Source organism: Tinamus guttatus, unplaced genomic scaffold (assembly GCF_059628265.1).
Source record: "Tinamus guttatus ecotype Peru unplaced genomic scaffold, ASM5962826v1 Tinamus_guttatus_pri_ptg000115l, whole genome shotgun sequence".
Classification (NCBI taxonomy): Eukaryota; Metazoa; Chordata; class Aves; order Tinamiformes; family Tinamidae; genus Tinamus; species Tinamus guttatus.
The window spans coordinates 7,139,747-7,155,902 of record NW_028288649.1 but is presented as its reverse complement, the minus strand read 5'-3'; the positions used below and the strand labels follow the sequence as shown (position 1 = coordinate 7,155,902).

Here is a 16,156-nt window from a genome sequence, read left to right as displayed (position 1 = left end):
TGAACGCTTTGTTGATGCTACACAAATCTCAGACCATGTCTAATATATCTGACTAGCTGACTGTGTCTGAACAGACACACTTTGCTTACTGTCAGTTTAATTTCCATTGAGTAGCTGACAGGCCTTTTCAAATCAGAGATAGAGAGAATGGATGAAAGGTAGTCTGCAAGAATCATTAATGACCATCCTAAATTACTTTTGTATTAAGAATAGTTATACATCCTTTTTTCCACTTTTTGGTCACCTAAAGGATACAACTTCATGAGGAAGAGGTTTTCAAAATTCCTTTTTTCCTCATAAACAGGGTTCTTTTCTGGGACATTAGGGGGTCTTTTAAAGGTTTGAGTATTCATTCTGTAGTTTGAAAACCAGGAGAAACCTGTTCTGTACTGCCTGTCTAAATTAGCACAGCCTATTACAGAACATAAAAAATTTAAATACTAAGCACATTTTTATACATGTCAGCAGCCACGATAAGTTCTGTTACATTACTTGTGTTTCTGTTCTGCTAGACAATTTGTTCTTTTGGAAGGATTTTACAGGAACCATTCAAGATTTTAACAGTGGCAATTTAAAGGCATCTAAACAGACAGAATAATTTTACATTTATCACTCCCCATCAAAAAAAAAAAAAAGCTTATATTAGCAGGATACTCCACTACAAATTGCAGCAGAAATTCTCTTAGCTCCCCAGAGTTTCCTCATAATACTGAAAAGTTTCCAGATATTCACGACACATTAAACTTCAACTAACATGCTTGTGCTTCAAGGTTTTTACTTCATACAACATTAACTTCTAAACATAAAAAAATGTGGGGTTATTTAATTATATATATTTTATCAACCAAGATTAATTGGAAACGACAGCTGCTTTTTTAAAGGGAAAAACAGACTTTAAGCCATCTAGGAAGGTATCAGAGATAAGAGGGTCACTTGAAATGTAAACACTACTTATACCTGCCACAGGATAGCGTTAGCACAGTTACTACTAACTTATCTTAACTCTTGAAGGCTGCTTCTTGGATTTATGCCAAAGAAAACCAGTCTACTGAGACAGATATTCCTGACCCAGGATTGTTTCTGGAACAAGACTTCTATTATGTGTAAACTCCTTATCTTTACTGCACCAGTAACTGGTCTGCAGTTATAACAAAATATACCTCTCTTCTCTTAGGTTGGGGGTACAGTCAATACATCTAGAAATCAAGCTGAATTGATTGAGCTAGAGCACTCACTTTAAAAAAAAAAAAAAAAGTATCACACACACAGAGACACACACTGAAAGCCCAGCACTATCAAACCAAACAGAACTGCTGAAACTATAGAAAGTTCTGCTTACATATACTTCTTGATTAAAATAAATAAAAATAGAAAAGACTAAATGGTGTTTTCTTTCCTTCTTCAAAATAGCATGGAATATTTATGCCAATGCCATTCCGCCTTCTGTAACTTCCCTTTCTATTTCTTCTGTAAACTGTCTATCTGTAAACTTATCATTTCAAAGCAAAGTTCTTCACTCTCAGTAAGGAGCAGAATCTTGATTTAATACACACACAGTTTGCCCACAGTTACAGTTTACCACTTCTCTTTTACAGGAAGAGACTTATGAAACCATTAGCTTATGTCTAACCTAAGCACTGCCACTCTGGATGTGCACCATGCTTTCCCCAAATACCATGAAGAGAACACAAAGACTGGAAAGCTCTAACTCCAGGATTTATTTTCCCCTTGTAGTAACTCGTCCTCTCTCCATTAAGAGTTCCTCACAAAATTTTCAGAAAAAGAGGCATCCAAAACTGGTAGCACTGAAGAAACCTATACTGTAGCAGTAAACCTCAGCATTCCACAGCATCAAACCAGCCAATATTAGTTTGTACAGGTCATGTCAGGTTATATCATCCTTGCCATTGCTGATTCTCAAACTGCTGTGTCACATCACACCTGGTCCGAATTAACCGCTTGCAGACTCTCCTTGAAAGTGAATTAACACACACTTACAGAGTGGTTCCAAATTCCTAGAGCTCCTTTTCACATCACCAAAAGAGATGAGACACTGAAACACTTTCAGATCTTTAAATCTGATGCTAGTATAGAACTTCCCACAGATGAAAAAATACTACTATATATGGAGCTTTCTAGTGGCTGTAGCAAACAATTCATTTTTTTCCTCTTGAGAGATTTTAATATGGCAAATTAAGAAACAAAAACAACAAATACTTCTTTCTACCATTGTAGGCTATAACTGCTGCTCTCCTGAAAGAGGAGTTGTAGATTTCACAAAACTTTTATGTGCATTTTCCTCCTTTCAATAGCAGTTGAGGCAACAACTGCTCAGGAAACAAATGTTTGGGTTTATCTTTTTTCCTTTGGCCACCTAAAACAGGGCTGCTTTCCCACACGCTAATACCAATGCTTAAACTGTTTCTCGCAGCTTTAACTCCTGCTTTTTTCAGCCAGGATCTGGTGTGACCGCTGTGCAGTTCTGGCTTGGGCACCCCTGCGCCTGGGCTACGACGAGGAGAGCTGGGGCTGCGCACTCCCCTGTCCCACCTCACGCTAAAGCTCTGCAGCTGCTCCTGCTGCCCAAGGGCAACTACTCCAGCTGAACCACTGCGTCCTCTTAACCCACTCCTACTGGCATCACACACAGGTTTTTCCTAGCCCATCTTCCAGGCAAAAGCAAGAGACCGAAACAAAGGAGAAGACAGTTTAAGCCTGCATTGAAGATTTAACTGCAGAAACAGCCATGGCAGTGGTTTCAGTAGCTTAACTTTAGCTAGGCGGCCAGTATTGCAACCTCCACCTCTTCCCAACTTTATATTCCCACCTCCTGCCTCCTCTCAGGATTGGCCCACATCCATCTATGTAGCAAGCTGTTTTAACGTGCTCAGCTGATGAGTTTCTGTTATTATTTTCCATTGTCAGGACTGTTTCATTTTTGACTAGCTTACCCAGGCTTTACTGTGTGGAGAAACCAAATTGCCAATTCAAGACAGAAAGCAGGAACATACTGAAAGGAACAACACAAGAGTGCAACTGCAGAAGCAAGAAACAGCTTTTAAACAGGTTATTTAAACTTTCTAAATTACCTTCTAATCACTTTAAACTGTCTAAAGTGAAAGCACCCTGAAGTCACCTTTCCTCAGCTAGAAACAGTTCCACTAGGCCGAGGCAGTAGAAGTCAGTCCCTTCAGAAATTACCACTAAGTGTATTTAGTGATAGTCTTCTAGCATTTTACAAGTATTAATAAACCTTTAGAGCATTCAACGTGAAAGACAAACAAATAAGAATTCAATGTTAAGCCGCCTCCTTTTTTCCCTCTGTAGCACCACTAAATATCATCCAGGAATTATCATGCCTGTCAACTTCCTTTTCAGGCCAATAGGAAATTAAATCTTAGATCAAACATCCAATATTACATTTTGCTATGTGAAATTTGATTCAACTACATTTTTCTGCTTAGTGAAGGATTCTGAGTCAAATAATAAAGACTGACATAATTCCATAGTCATTTTAACTGATTGTGTACTGAGGAATTTACGGCTCACCATGGAACTGACAGCCCTCTATCTGCTTTCACTGTCTGCATTTGAAGTGCATTATTAAAGCAGTAAAGACACTCAATTTTAGAACAGAAATTAAATCTTCTCCCCTTCTGTCCCTTCCCCACCCAGCCTCCACTCCCCCACTTTTGAATTTGCAGGACTTTATGTCTCCTGTGCTGGGAAACAACTTAAATACCAATAGCAATAGGTTTTTAAAAATCATAGCCCAACTCATAATCTGGAAGGTAAAGCCTTCCTGCTTCATAAACAGGATTTTTTTTGTTCTTTTTAAATGAATTCTTCGGTGACAGCTCTGAAAACACAGTGAGTATGTATTAGCATGCTTACTGACCATAAAAAGCACAAATCATCTGCAGTTCATTAGTTTTTTTCCTAGAATTTCATGCTGACCTTAAAATTCTGATTCTTTTAAAGTGACATAGGTTGCACTTAAGGGAAAATAAATCTTGAGGCATATTTTTGAACAAGCAAGAAAAACACCAAACTTACTCTCTAGTTCTTCTTTTTCGAAGTTTGTGTTGATAGTAGAGCTGATTTTGCCCATATCCACAACAGCTTCTTCATCGTGACCCTGAAGAAAACAAGACCATGAGTTTAAAGCAAGAAAACCCAAAATTACATAGAATTGTTCTTTAAATAGCATATTTTGCAATAATCATTCTTTTAAAAGTTCTGCATTTACCAATTTTACAATCTTAAGTCTTAAAATCTTGAAGCTGTTTGTCATAGAGTTATCTAACATGGCAGAAGCCCAGCTTCTAAACCGACAAAGCAAATGGTGCAGAATAGCCACCAATTCTCAAGAAAAGACATTTTCCTTCAGTATAGGATAATGTTACTACATGTAGAAAAACATCCATTTTGAGTAAAACTACTAAGCTATATGCCATAGGACTATAAAGGACCATATGTCTATATGTGAGGGTGTCTATATGTGTCTATATGTGAGGGTGACAGAGCACTGGAACAGGCTGCCCAGAGAGGTTGTGGAGTCTCCTTCTCTGGAGATCTTCAAAACCCGCTTGGACGCAGTCCTGTGCCACGTGCTCTAGGTGACCCTGCGTATGCAGGGGGGTTGGACTAGATGATCTCTAGAGGTCCCTTCCAACCCTAAGCATTCTATGATTCTATGATTCTATGTCTAGTCTAGCAAACCTAATGATAAATGTCTATACTAGCTAACCTAATGATGGCTAGTATAGTTTTGAGATACTTCTACTCTTTAAAAACAGACTCAGCTGCCCTGACTGAAGGCAAAGAGACAGACAAAATTCACTTCAGAGTTACATTCTGACTGGTATCACAATAAAGAGTGGAAAGAAAGGGGCACAGAACACAGAAGTTGGATGGCTTGAAAAACCTCACAAAACAAATGCTGTCTACAGCAATCTAAAGCCATCTCATTTAAGAGCACCAGTGAACAGAATCTGAAGTTGTTATAATGGAAAAACAGGGAGGAAATTCCCTAGTACTCTAAATGTCACAGAATTTCCTTTTGCAAAGCTCTTGATTTCACTTTTTCAAGGACCGGGATATTCATTTCAGGAGAGGAAAAAAAATAAAAATAAAACACATACCCACACACAAAAAACTAAAAATGGAGTGCTCTTGAAAGATGACATAATTTTGTCACTACCACTGCCCTGCAAAAGCCAAGATCTGCACACGTTAGAAAATAACCAGAACTCTTCAGCACTCCGGATGGTGACAAACAAAAGTTTCGTGTGATTAAACTAAAGCCATGTCTGATGGGCCGGCCTCTAAAGCGTTACAGAAACCTGCTACAGCAAAGGGGCAGAAGTCTGGCAATCATCATATTAATAACATCTAATGGAGATGGAGGGAAAGGGGTGGGGAAGGAAAAGGGCCATCAAAACCTTTTCCACATCAGCTTCTTGGTTACAAGCCACACAGGCTGCTGAAATATCCTGTACCTACTCTCTCTCCTGCCCCTGCCCCCACCTTTAAAACAAAACAAAAAAAAAAAAAAAAAAAAAAAAAAAAAAGAAAGAAAGAAAGAAAAAAAGACCTGAAAGTTGTGAAACTCTCAGTTCTACAGCAACAAGGGAAGACACTGTTTTTCCACAGACACTATGTGTACACGAGGGGAGAGTTACACACACATACTGTAGAAGACTCATTTCCCTCAGTAACATTTTAAAACTGTATTTGCTGTATTCACTTGCCATTTATATTAATATGGATGCCATTTATATTAATCATCCTTTCAATTTAGTAACAGAGGTGCTTTGCCAATTTTGTACATAGAGAAGCAGCTTGCAGAACTGCATCATGTGAAAGGAGCGTCTTTTGAGATTAGATTACCCAAAGGCACGCGTGCCCTCACGACCCCAGCCAGCACTATTGCTACGTACTCAACATATGCAAGGGCTCTTCCAAGAAGAAGCCATCAGCAATCACAAACATCACAAGCGAAGAAACCTTCTCATTTACATTCTTTGCTTAGAAATTTCTTAATGTAACTGCGTGCAATGCCAACAGCAAGTCCCACCGTAAGACATTTTAACCTTAGGCCAGGCAGCACCACAATGTTCAAATAAGCTACAAACCTAACTTCAGGCTACAGCATTTTCCCTGCTAAAAATAAAGTCTGTAGGGCAGAGGTTTCCAGTAATTATAGAAGCTCTACCATGTCAGATTGTGACATAAGGGTGAGAGAAAACAGTTTCAGCTGCTAAATCAAGACATGTTCTATTCCAAATCATCTTTGTTTACATATGTTTAAAAAAGTTCATAGAACGAGGAGGAACTGTTTGAAACTAGTGAGAACCGCATCACCCCAGCAAGCGTTCCTCTGCAGGTCACCAGAGATGTCATGTGAAACTACCTACAGTAACCCCACAGATGCACAAAACCAGTTCACAAAGATGAGCCAAACTTCAGACTAATTTCTGTCTAACACATGTAACATCTCTTCAGTAAAAAGAGAGAAAACTAATTGAAGCACTAACCAAAGCTGCCTGGAGTTTAAAGCCAGTGACAGCCTTGAGCTACAACTTGTTTTTACAAGGAGGTGGTCAATCATAAAAATAAATGAAAACATAAAACAAACAGGGGCAAAAATCATACTCTTAGAAATTCTACTCAGATTACACTAAAATACAATACTCCACGCATACTTTTTCCTACCCCCCAACTCCTGAATACCTGCAAAGGTCCCAAGGACACAACCTTCTAGTAACCTTCATATTAAGCCTTGTGTGCCTTATATATGTGTCTTCTCTGTTGGTCTTCTGAATTTCCCTAGCGATTTCAGAACAGCATGAAAACAAAATCCCTTTTTAACTGTTGCAGGCCAGAGAGACACTTGACTCTAGTAGAATCCTGCCAGGATTCCTGTCATCACCTCTGATTTTCATGTCCCTTTCAGTCAAAGAGAAAAGGGGAATTTCCTTTTTACTGCAGTCAAACAAGTATCCAAAAATGCCTCACATCTCACTAACGCTATCAGTCACAATGACTGTTCAACAATCCTGCTATCTAGGGAAGACTGGAATGCCTAATGGTGGAAAATGTGCCTAGGCAGGCACCCTTGCCATTTATCTGGAGAAAGGAAAGGGGTGGGGGAAATCAAACATATGTGCATTGTATAGCACATGGCTCACTAACTCTTTGATAGCAAAAGGGAAGCACTTTGTGGGGGAGAAGTGGGGGAATTTAAAGGTTTTTAGTGTTTGTATCAAAACAGGGCATCTAGGTGTCAGCACAGCGAAGCCAAAAGGACTGAGTTTCTAAACAGCAGATTAAACCAGTCCAAGACTCTTTTCTCTGGAGAGGAGACGACTCATTTAGGGAACCCATTAGAGACACGTCCAGAGCAGCTCACGGAAGCCTGAGGGACAGAGCGTGTTTGGAGTGCCCCAACACAGGACTGCGACAAAGGGCACCAATTTACAGGCTATCTACATTCGGAATATTTAATACCCAAAATAAAATGTTAGGAGCACTCCATGTTTCATAAAAGTATGTTTTAAAACCAAGTCTAAATTGTGTGAACATTGCAGGGATGAATAAAAACAAAGTTTGCAGGGATAAGGCTGTCAGCCTCCTACAGCACATAGGACTGGCACAAGTATGACACACAGAAAATTAAGTCTAAAGGAAACTTTCCACTGTTATCTGTACAATCTCTTCTCACCATGCAACTTGCCTAATGTTACGCATTCCCATACACATGACAGACTTAGATGGGCCCAGGGCCAAACTGCACTCAGTAATAACTACTTCCAAGACATGCATCTTGCTGGCAATGCTTCAGAGGCTTAAAGCCCAATTCACTCAGCTCTCTCATTCTGGCGATAGCCATCACACAAATGATCAATACTGTTAACTTCTGGAACACAGAAGTAATATACTAGTTGTAGGGAGAATAATTTGAACACAGCATTTGAAAGTATTACTTAGCCCCTCTACCTCATGTATGTCCTCTCAACGCCAAGTTCTTCTCCAAGCCAGCTGGATAACTAGCAGAGGCCCAAGAAAAGGCTGCTCCAATTTTTGCAGAAGAAAGAAGGGCATAGGAGAGGGCCCACAAAGCATTTTGTTGGCAGTTTTGAAGACAGAGCTTACGCGTTTGACAACTCAGGCTCCCCATCTTCTTGCTATCAGGAACCCTCACAGTAGCAGATCTGCAAGTGCTGCTACTTGAGTAAGGGGGTTTTGTCATCTTCTACTTTGTTTATAATACATCTGTCCTTGGCCAAGAGTTTAAAACCTCTTCTTTTGATACTGTCCTGCTACAACTGTGCACACTTTTGGATGAGACCTATGTAGTGCTCTGTGATTATAACCATAGAATCATAATGGTTGGAAAAGGCTTCCAAAAACGCCAAGTCCAATCATACCCCATAACCTCTTCAGATTGAGCAGAGGGCAAATACTTGCCTTTATCTTTTGTGGAAGGGGAGGTGAAAGGGGGAGAGGAATGGGCACTATGGGGCAGTAATTCCCATTCAAGTTTGTGAACTCATCTACATCTTAGAGATGCCAGATTTGCCAGGTGGGATTCAGTTCTTTGGCTAGAAGAGGGCACCAATAAACCTCATCTCACAAAACAGAACTACATACTCCTTACAGACCTGAGTGGCAAATCTATACAGTACACTACTGCATATTTATATACCAAAATCAACAACCTGCAAGAGTTTTGGAACAGGATATTTTGCTCTTCATATTTACAGCACCAGTACATAGGAGCAGCTATGCTGAATGAAACCAGATGGCCCATCCAACCCAGCATCCTGTCTCCAAGGATGCAGCAACAGATGCTTACAGAAACTTCCCAGGAAAGACAAAAATCAATGCAGACAATTCACAATGTTAGCTGGTTACCTGGATCCGGGAAGCAGAGCCAGTCACATCAGTAATTACTGCACTATCACGCCTTACTTCATTGAACTTGCATTCACATAAGACAGGTGATTGCTATGGAGGCTCCAGCTCAAAACAAAAGCAAACCAAAAATCCAATGCACTCACTAGGGTCCCTGCTGGGTAGAAGAGAACACCACAGCCAGGGCTTCTGACATAGGAAGGACTAAAAGCAGCACTTGGAAAGCCCCTAAATAGGTTGTTTCACTTCTCCAAACTTATTCTGCTTTTAAGTCAGGGGTAAACTGGTGTCTGCTGTGCAGAGGAGACCGCTTGCAGAGACAGACACTTCCTTAAAAGACAAACAGCATGTGAAAAAACATTTCTTTCTTTACAGGAAAAACAAGGATATCATTCAGCCATTAAACAGTCTTAACAGAACTGCACAAGTTATCCTATAAATTCTTTTATATAAGTCATTTGGGTACAATATCACCTACGCGACAATATATATAGATTTTTTTTTCTCCTCCAGATTGCACCCCACATGAGAGTGTGCTGAGTGTAAATGGGACCTATTTCATTTTGTTGGCATGTAGTTTGTAGGTAGTCTTGCCCTTTAAACATACACAGATGAGAACATTAATAATAATTCCACAACAGAACACTTTCCAGTTTTAAATTAGGAAATATACTACTGATGGATCTTCCTTGCTCCTGTTTGCTATGATCTCATGTGCACTGGGACAGCTGTTTCCCAGACTTTTTCCACCATGAGAGCAGTAGCTATTGCCCAAGCACAGCCAACTCAAATCCAGCTCAAGCTGTTTTGGTTTGTTTGTTTGTTTTGCTTTCTAGTTGTTTCCTTTTTTTCCTGGGAATTTTATCTGTGGTTACACAATTGCTACATTGCACAGCTATCCTCACATGTAAATCATGCCCCCCCCCTCCACCCCGCGCCCATTCGCAGCGATCCTCAAGAACCTTACAGGAAAGTTTGACAGATTTCCGCAACCCATTGCTACAACGAAAGGCAGTTGGATTTTTTTTCTAGTTAACTAATCCCCTAGCTGCCCAGTTTATTCTCCTATTCCCTTCTAAAAGGCTCACCAAAAAAAAAAAAAAAAGAAAGTAGGAACTACACAAATGCTCACTCTGGACACTTATGTGAGTACTCCAGTAACTCTCCCTAATTTTTACTTATTTCTTCAAGACTTTGTGAAAAACAGGGTAGAAAAAAAGTGCAGGTGTTACAAAAAACAACAACAATAACCATCATGACTTAGAGGGAAAGCAGTTCTAAACAAGTTAATGGTTGAATACATTTTGCTTCCTCCATAGGCAAATACTCAATTTTTATTAATAGGTTTTTTGTTTCAGTAGTTCTACAAAACACTAATCAGGTCCCTATCACACTAAGAATTACGAGACAAACTATATCCCTCATAAATCACACATAAATCTTTAGACAACAAAGCCATGTATAAATCATAATGAAAATAAGGAGAAAGATGCAGGAAGCATAAGCCCTGAAGAAAGGCTTCTCACAATTTACATCTAAAAAAGAAGAAAAAAAGGATAGAATGAACAAAAGAAAGTGGTGGCTTGATTAATACTGAATATGACAACAGTGACTAAAATACAAGAATAAATTCAATTAGAATTAGATGTCTAAATTTAACACCCAGTGTTCTGTGGGCCAGAAAATTTAACAGTTAGCAAGTATTGTCTCCAACCCACCATGGTATCAAGTTGCATATTTAACAAAATAGCCATCATTTTATGAAGTTGCATTGTGGCACTGCATTAAATTTAATCTAGAAGATTCATAGCTCCATTCAGTTATTTCTAAATTTACAGCCCCAAGAAACAGTTGTCCAACAGCCAAGCAATTTTACTTTCCCTACATTTTAAAGCACATCCCTCAGAGAAAATATATGGTATATATGATGAACTGCTTCACAACTGAACGATTCTACAAACACAGAATGCAAAATAAAATAGCAAAATTGTTAGAGCTAATTATTTCAATGAAAGGGAACTTCTTACATTCAGAAGCAAATACACATTTTAGATTTTTGAGGCTTGAACAACTTAGGGAATTAGGAACAGGGAATGGGGGAAAGGACAATATGCTGTGCAAGTCTCACGCTTACAAGAGTTTGACAAAAGCAAAACAATACAGAGAAGCATTTGTGACTTCCTAAAAGGCTGGATTTCTTTAACAGCAATGTAGGAACCAATTCAAGGAATATTTGTCCCACTTCCCATTTAGTGGTATATGCCAATATAAAGGAAGGAGATCTTCGCCTTGTCTTTTAAAAGCTAAGAAAGTGGATTACCTTAGAGCACTAAATGAGCTTTAACTAGTACTGACTTGCAGAGAAGTCCCTACTAACACGTGCGTGCCCCGGAGCCCCGTGTCTAGAGTTGAAGGCAGCACCTCACTGGAAATCAAAAACTACCTGCTGTTCTGCAGAGCCCTTAACAAATGGGGTCTTTGCAGTTAGATGCATTTTAGAGTGTCTGAATGAAAATCTCCCTTATTATGCTCATAAAAAGAATATAGTAAGTTTATTGATAGATTTAAAAAAATAAAGCACACACAGACAAACCAGGCACACACCAGGCTCTATAAAGCTCTAAGTTGTAGGAAAATTTCACCCATAGATTTTAGTTGGACTCTAAAGCAGTTTCTCCTGTTACACGCTGCGTTTGCAGTTAAATGTCAGTGACAAAGGCTACTCATTCAACAACACAATAGCTCATAATACTATTAAAGTTCACTGCTTCATTGCAGAAATCTCTACAAAGGGAGATCTACAGCTCTAACACTGAAGTCTGAAGGACAAGAGAGCAGCATTTTGTCTGAGTTACAAACTCGTTAAGGCCACTGCTTTTTTTCCTTTGAGAGAGAAACAGAGAGAGAGAAAGAGAGAGAGGTCAAAACAAAAAATCACAAAGCTATTCCAAAATTGATCACCAGAAACTTCCCCTATTTGTCATCAGAAACAATACTTGCAGAAAATTGTTCATAAGCAACTCATAAAGCCATAGTCAATCACCTTCAAATTACAAAAAGCTGAGTCAAAAATTATTTTAAAAAAAGAAAACCCTCAAAATCTGGCAATATACATACTCTTCTGATTTTAAAAGAACATTTTCTTTTCAGATAAAGCCACCATGTACAAATAAACAGCTCTGGTTGCACAGAAAATATCTCCTATATAACATATCTCCTATATAACAGGAATCTTTACTCCAAGTGCTACTTCCACACGAGCTTTTTCCAGGCATTTGCTCCCTGAGCTACAAGCCCACCAGAGCCCCGGCGCGAGCTGCGAGCTGCTCAGCACCGCTGCCCTCAGAGCCCGTCCCAGCGCACAGCCCCGAGCTCCGCGGCCGCTGCTCACGTACAGGTTGCATTTTCTCCCCGGGCGAGCTTCTTCGCAGCAAGGCGCGCAGGGGCAAATGCCCTGGCGCCGCGGGGGAGAGCGGTGACCGCCCCACGTGGCGGCGGTCGCGCTCCCGACTGCCTCACGCGCGGCCCGGTCCCGGAGCCAATGGCTCACGCGGCTCCCCAGGGTCACACGCAGCACAGCCGGCCTTCAGCTCCAGCGTGGGCAAGACCAAAAAAAGAAGCGACCGACACGGAGTCCGAGATTAACATTTTCTGCACCCACAGCAGCTATGAGCAGCCCCAGCCATGTATTTTTGCTCAGGTGCAAGCCCCTGTGAGCACTGTAAGTGACAGCAAGTTTGTGCCTCGGCTTCTAGAGCAGAGCACTCCACAAGTCAGAATATCTGTTAATGGCTTATAGCCTTATTATTACTTAATATTACTGCCCCATCACTGAATAACCATTGCAAAGGCAGTTTTTCTACCGTAAGCAAAGCATTCTTCCTCAGAAAAACAAACCAGGACTACTAAAAGTTCTTCTTATGTAATTTTTATTTTATTAGCTGTGATTGCTTTCATGCTTTCTTTCAGATTAAGAGGAGACTCTCTTTGAGGTGTGATAAGTCTAGTTCTCAAAAGATTTTTTGTTTGCTTAAAACAACCTTAGGGAAACGTATCCTTGAGTCCACCATACCAAATTCGGAGATTCGTTTCATTCTTCCTGTCATCATTGCCATTCCTAAGCCTCCTTAGCCCTAAGCCTTATGTTATCATACAAAATACAAATTGTTAAGGGCATTACCAATGTCTTAACTTCTACAGCATGACACTGCTTCCTTTTTCCTTTTTATTTATTTTTCCCCCCCTTGCATTCATATTTCCTGGATGATGAGAATTCTGGAATTGCTGGAGTAGTGCACCCCTCCGAAGCAAAAAACAACAGAACAATTTGGTTAAAACAAAATAACACACTATTCATAACTTTGGATCAAATACCACCAAACAAAGAAGTATACTATGCAACTCTAAGGATGGTATCACCTATCACCTTTACCACCTAGAGCTCAGAAACCAGAAGGCTTTCCTAAGAAAAGGACATGTTCAATTCCCATCACTGTCTTTCTCAACACAGAAAACCCCCAAATCAGACTAGCCAGGGTGCTCTCTAAGAGTTGTCTCTTCTTGACAAGCAGCTTTAGAAGTACTTTGTTTCAATTTCTGTAAGTAGGTGTTCACATTAAAAAGTAAGCTGTCATTACTTCCTTCAGGTGAATTTTCTAGCCACCAAACTACCAGAGCCCTCCTTTGTTACTTGTGTGTGATGTCCATAAATAAAACACTTCATTAGGAAGAATAAGCTAAACAAAATGCCAGATATTCTAGCTCCAAGTTCTCTTTTCCTCATGTCGAGCACAGACCCATGCAACTTCCTTCAGGTACTCACACGAAGACTTGAGCAGCTATGCTCAGTGTATCCTGGGCAGTTCTCCTGGATTTTAAAGGACTCCCTTTGCATGAATCCATATGAAAACAAAGCATTTCAATTTCCACACTATATATACCAAGAGTGCAAAGTTGGTTTGCGTGGGCCTTTTGGTGTGTTGGGAGCAGGAAGGGATGCAGATGGCAGCCTGTTCTTTTGGAAAATGAGGCAAGGGTTTATGGATTCTGGGTGGCTTTGTTGTTGTTGTTGTTATTTTGGAAAAATACTTACTTAACTTGGGAACTTAACCACTGAATAGGTTCACTGAAATCTTACCCACATCTAGTCTGCAGTCAAACAACTCCTACATAACAGTGACTCAGTCTTGGGACAAAATTTTAGAAGTGTTTAAAAAAAAAAAAAACACTTAGGAACTTTACTTATCATACAAGAACAAGCATAGTGAGAGCGAAACTCAAGGGCCAACATTCTAAAAAAACCCAACCAACCAACCAAATTTTTCAAATAGCACTGGGGGGTATTTTTCCCCCCAAGTCTCATAACAAAATTATTCTGCGTGATAAAAGTCTGCTTTAACCTAAGAGTAAATACCAGGGAAAAGCTTCACATTAGATAAGGAACAACGTTGCGATTTAAAACTGCAACTGTCTAAACATGCTTAACTACAGAAGTCAGTACTCTAAAATCAATTGTAGTCAAATATATTCAAAATTATCATGTCCTTGAACATGTTCTGTGGCAACACTGTGAGAACTCAGAGCAAAACAACCTGTGCTGCAGCAAGATTGCAACCGTATGCTGCGATATTCCACAAAAATCTTTAACAACTACTTGAGGCTTTTTTATCATTATTATTAAAAAACAAACTCAAGATACTGTGAAACACAGAAGTGCAGGGTTCCAGGAAAAAAAAAAATCCTTAAAATTAATTAAAGCAGGCCAAACTCAAACCCTTTGTTAGCCATCTGGTAGAGTGCAGAAAACACTGCAATGGATCAGGAGAGCAATTTTCATGCCACTTGTTATAACTAGTTTCTAGAGCATTAAATTAAAACACGCCCTTATCATATCTTACAGAAACGCTACTGTTAACACAGCAGCAAACAGCTCACGCTACTGCAGCCACAGACCCCTGGCCTCCAGATTCTGCTCTGGAAACGAAAGGGCGACTATTACCCGTATGCAGCTGCCTTATTGCAGGCTCTGCCGGGCCCAGAGAAGACAGAGCTGCGCTTCATCTGACTTTCTAAGGCAGCGAGGCACAAGCCTGTTTTTATTCCACACCAAGTAGCTTTACTAGGCAGGACTGAGCACATTAGCTTAAGCACAAGCACTGTGGGAGTGAAGCTGCCTGGCCCCCGGCCAGCTCTGGGCACAAAGGAGCCAAGTGCGGGTTTAGAGGCCGTGCTGACAGGCACACACGTCCAGCCTTACAAAGCCCTGCATCTGGCATGAGTCTTCTATTAAATACTGTGTTTGAGGAAGGGGTAGAACTGCATTCATCACCCAAACTCAATCCTTCCTGACACAAACAAGTCACATGAAGCGAACATTATATTCTTTGCTAGCGATGCAGCCTGTAGAGTAAAGAGGATCTAATCTTCAACACAATACGGGGAGGCTGGGGGGCTCAGCTCATTGCTAGTTTGCTTCATGAGTCTAAACGAAGACTGAAGCATTCTATAGAGATATCCTCTGGTGTGCTGTCCCACTGCCCGACTCCAGGGTTTCTCAGGACAGCTGCCAGAGCCACTAGGCACAGTATCGGGGAGATGTGCTGGTTTGGATCCTTCTAACGTCACACAGTTGTACATCATTTTGAGCTGCAAATCTACAGTCTAGAGAGGACCCTGCTGGAGTCTGAAACTTGAATAGGCATCAGTCACCAGATTTGTATGTGCTGTATTGCATGGACAGCTTTGGTAATCACCCTGCAAGTCCTCATTCATGTGGACATGAAATGATGGGGGGAGAGGGGCTCAGGAAGTGGGGGGAGAGAGAGAGAGAGAGCGCGCGAGCAAGAAGTGTATCAATTTTTAGAGTAGCTTATTTGGCATAACATGATTTCTGGACTCAGAAACACCCCACTGCAGTGACAGATGGAAGGAATTCACTGTGTACAAACAGCACAATGACAAGAGCTTCACTTCAACGCGTGCGAGCATGCGGTCGCCCTGCGATGGCACTGCGCCAGGCCTTGCTGGCAGCTTGTTATAAAAAAGGAGCTTTCCACATTCAAAGCACTGCCCTTTGCGATTACAACATTCCCTTCATCATTTGGTTTTACACAAATTCATCTGCAATTTGGCAGCTTTGAGAGACTTTTTTTTTTTTTTTTAATTCCAGATAAGTCTTAGATCACTTACACAAGAACTACAGTCAGAACTGCTTTAATACCATTAAGGGCATCCTAGG

General features: G+C 40.4%; 1 protein-coding gene across 3 annotated transcripts in view; it reads right to left on the bottom strand.

Moving 5' to 3' along the window:
• The window catches only part of SLC4A7 (solute carrier family 4 member 7), a 79,683-nt gene that overhangs the window by 45,387 nt on the left and 18,140 nt on the right, over positions 1-16,156 (bottom strand). For all 3 annotated transcript variants that reach the window (XM_088521178.1, XM_088521176.1, XM_088521177.1), the window contains exon 2: positions 4,057-4,138. In XM_088521178.1, coding sequence (XP_088377304.1) covers positions 4,057-4,138 — 82 coding nt within the window. The remainder of the gene's footprint in view (positions 1-4,056; positions 4,139-16,156) is intronic.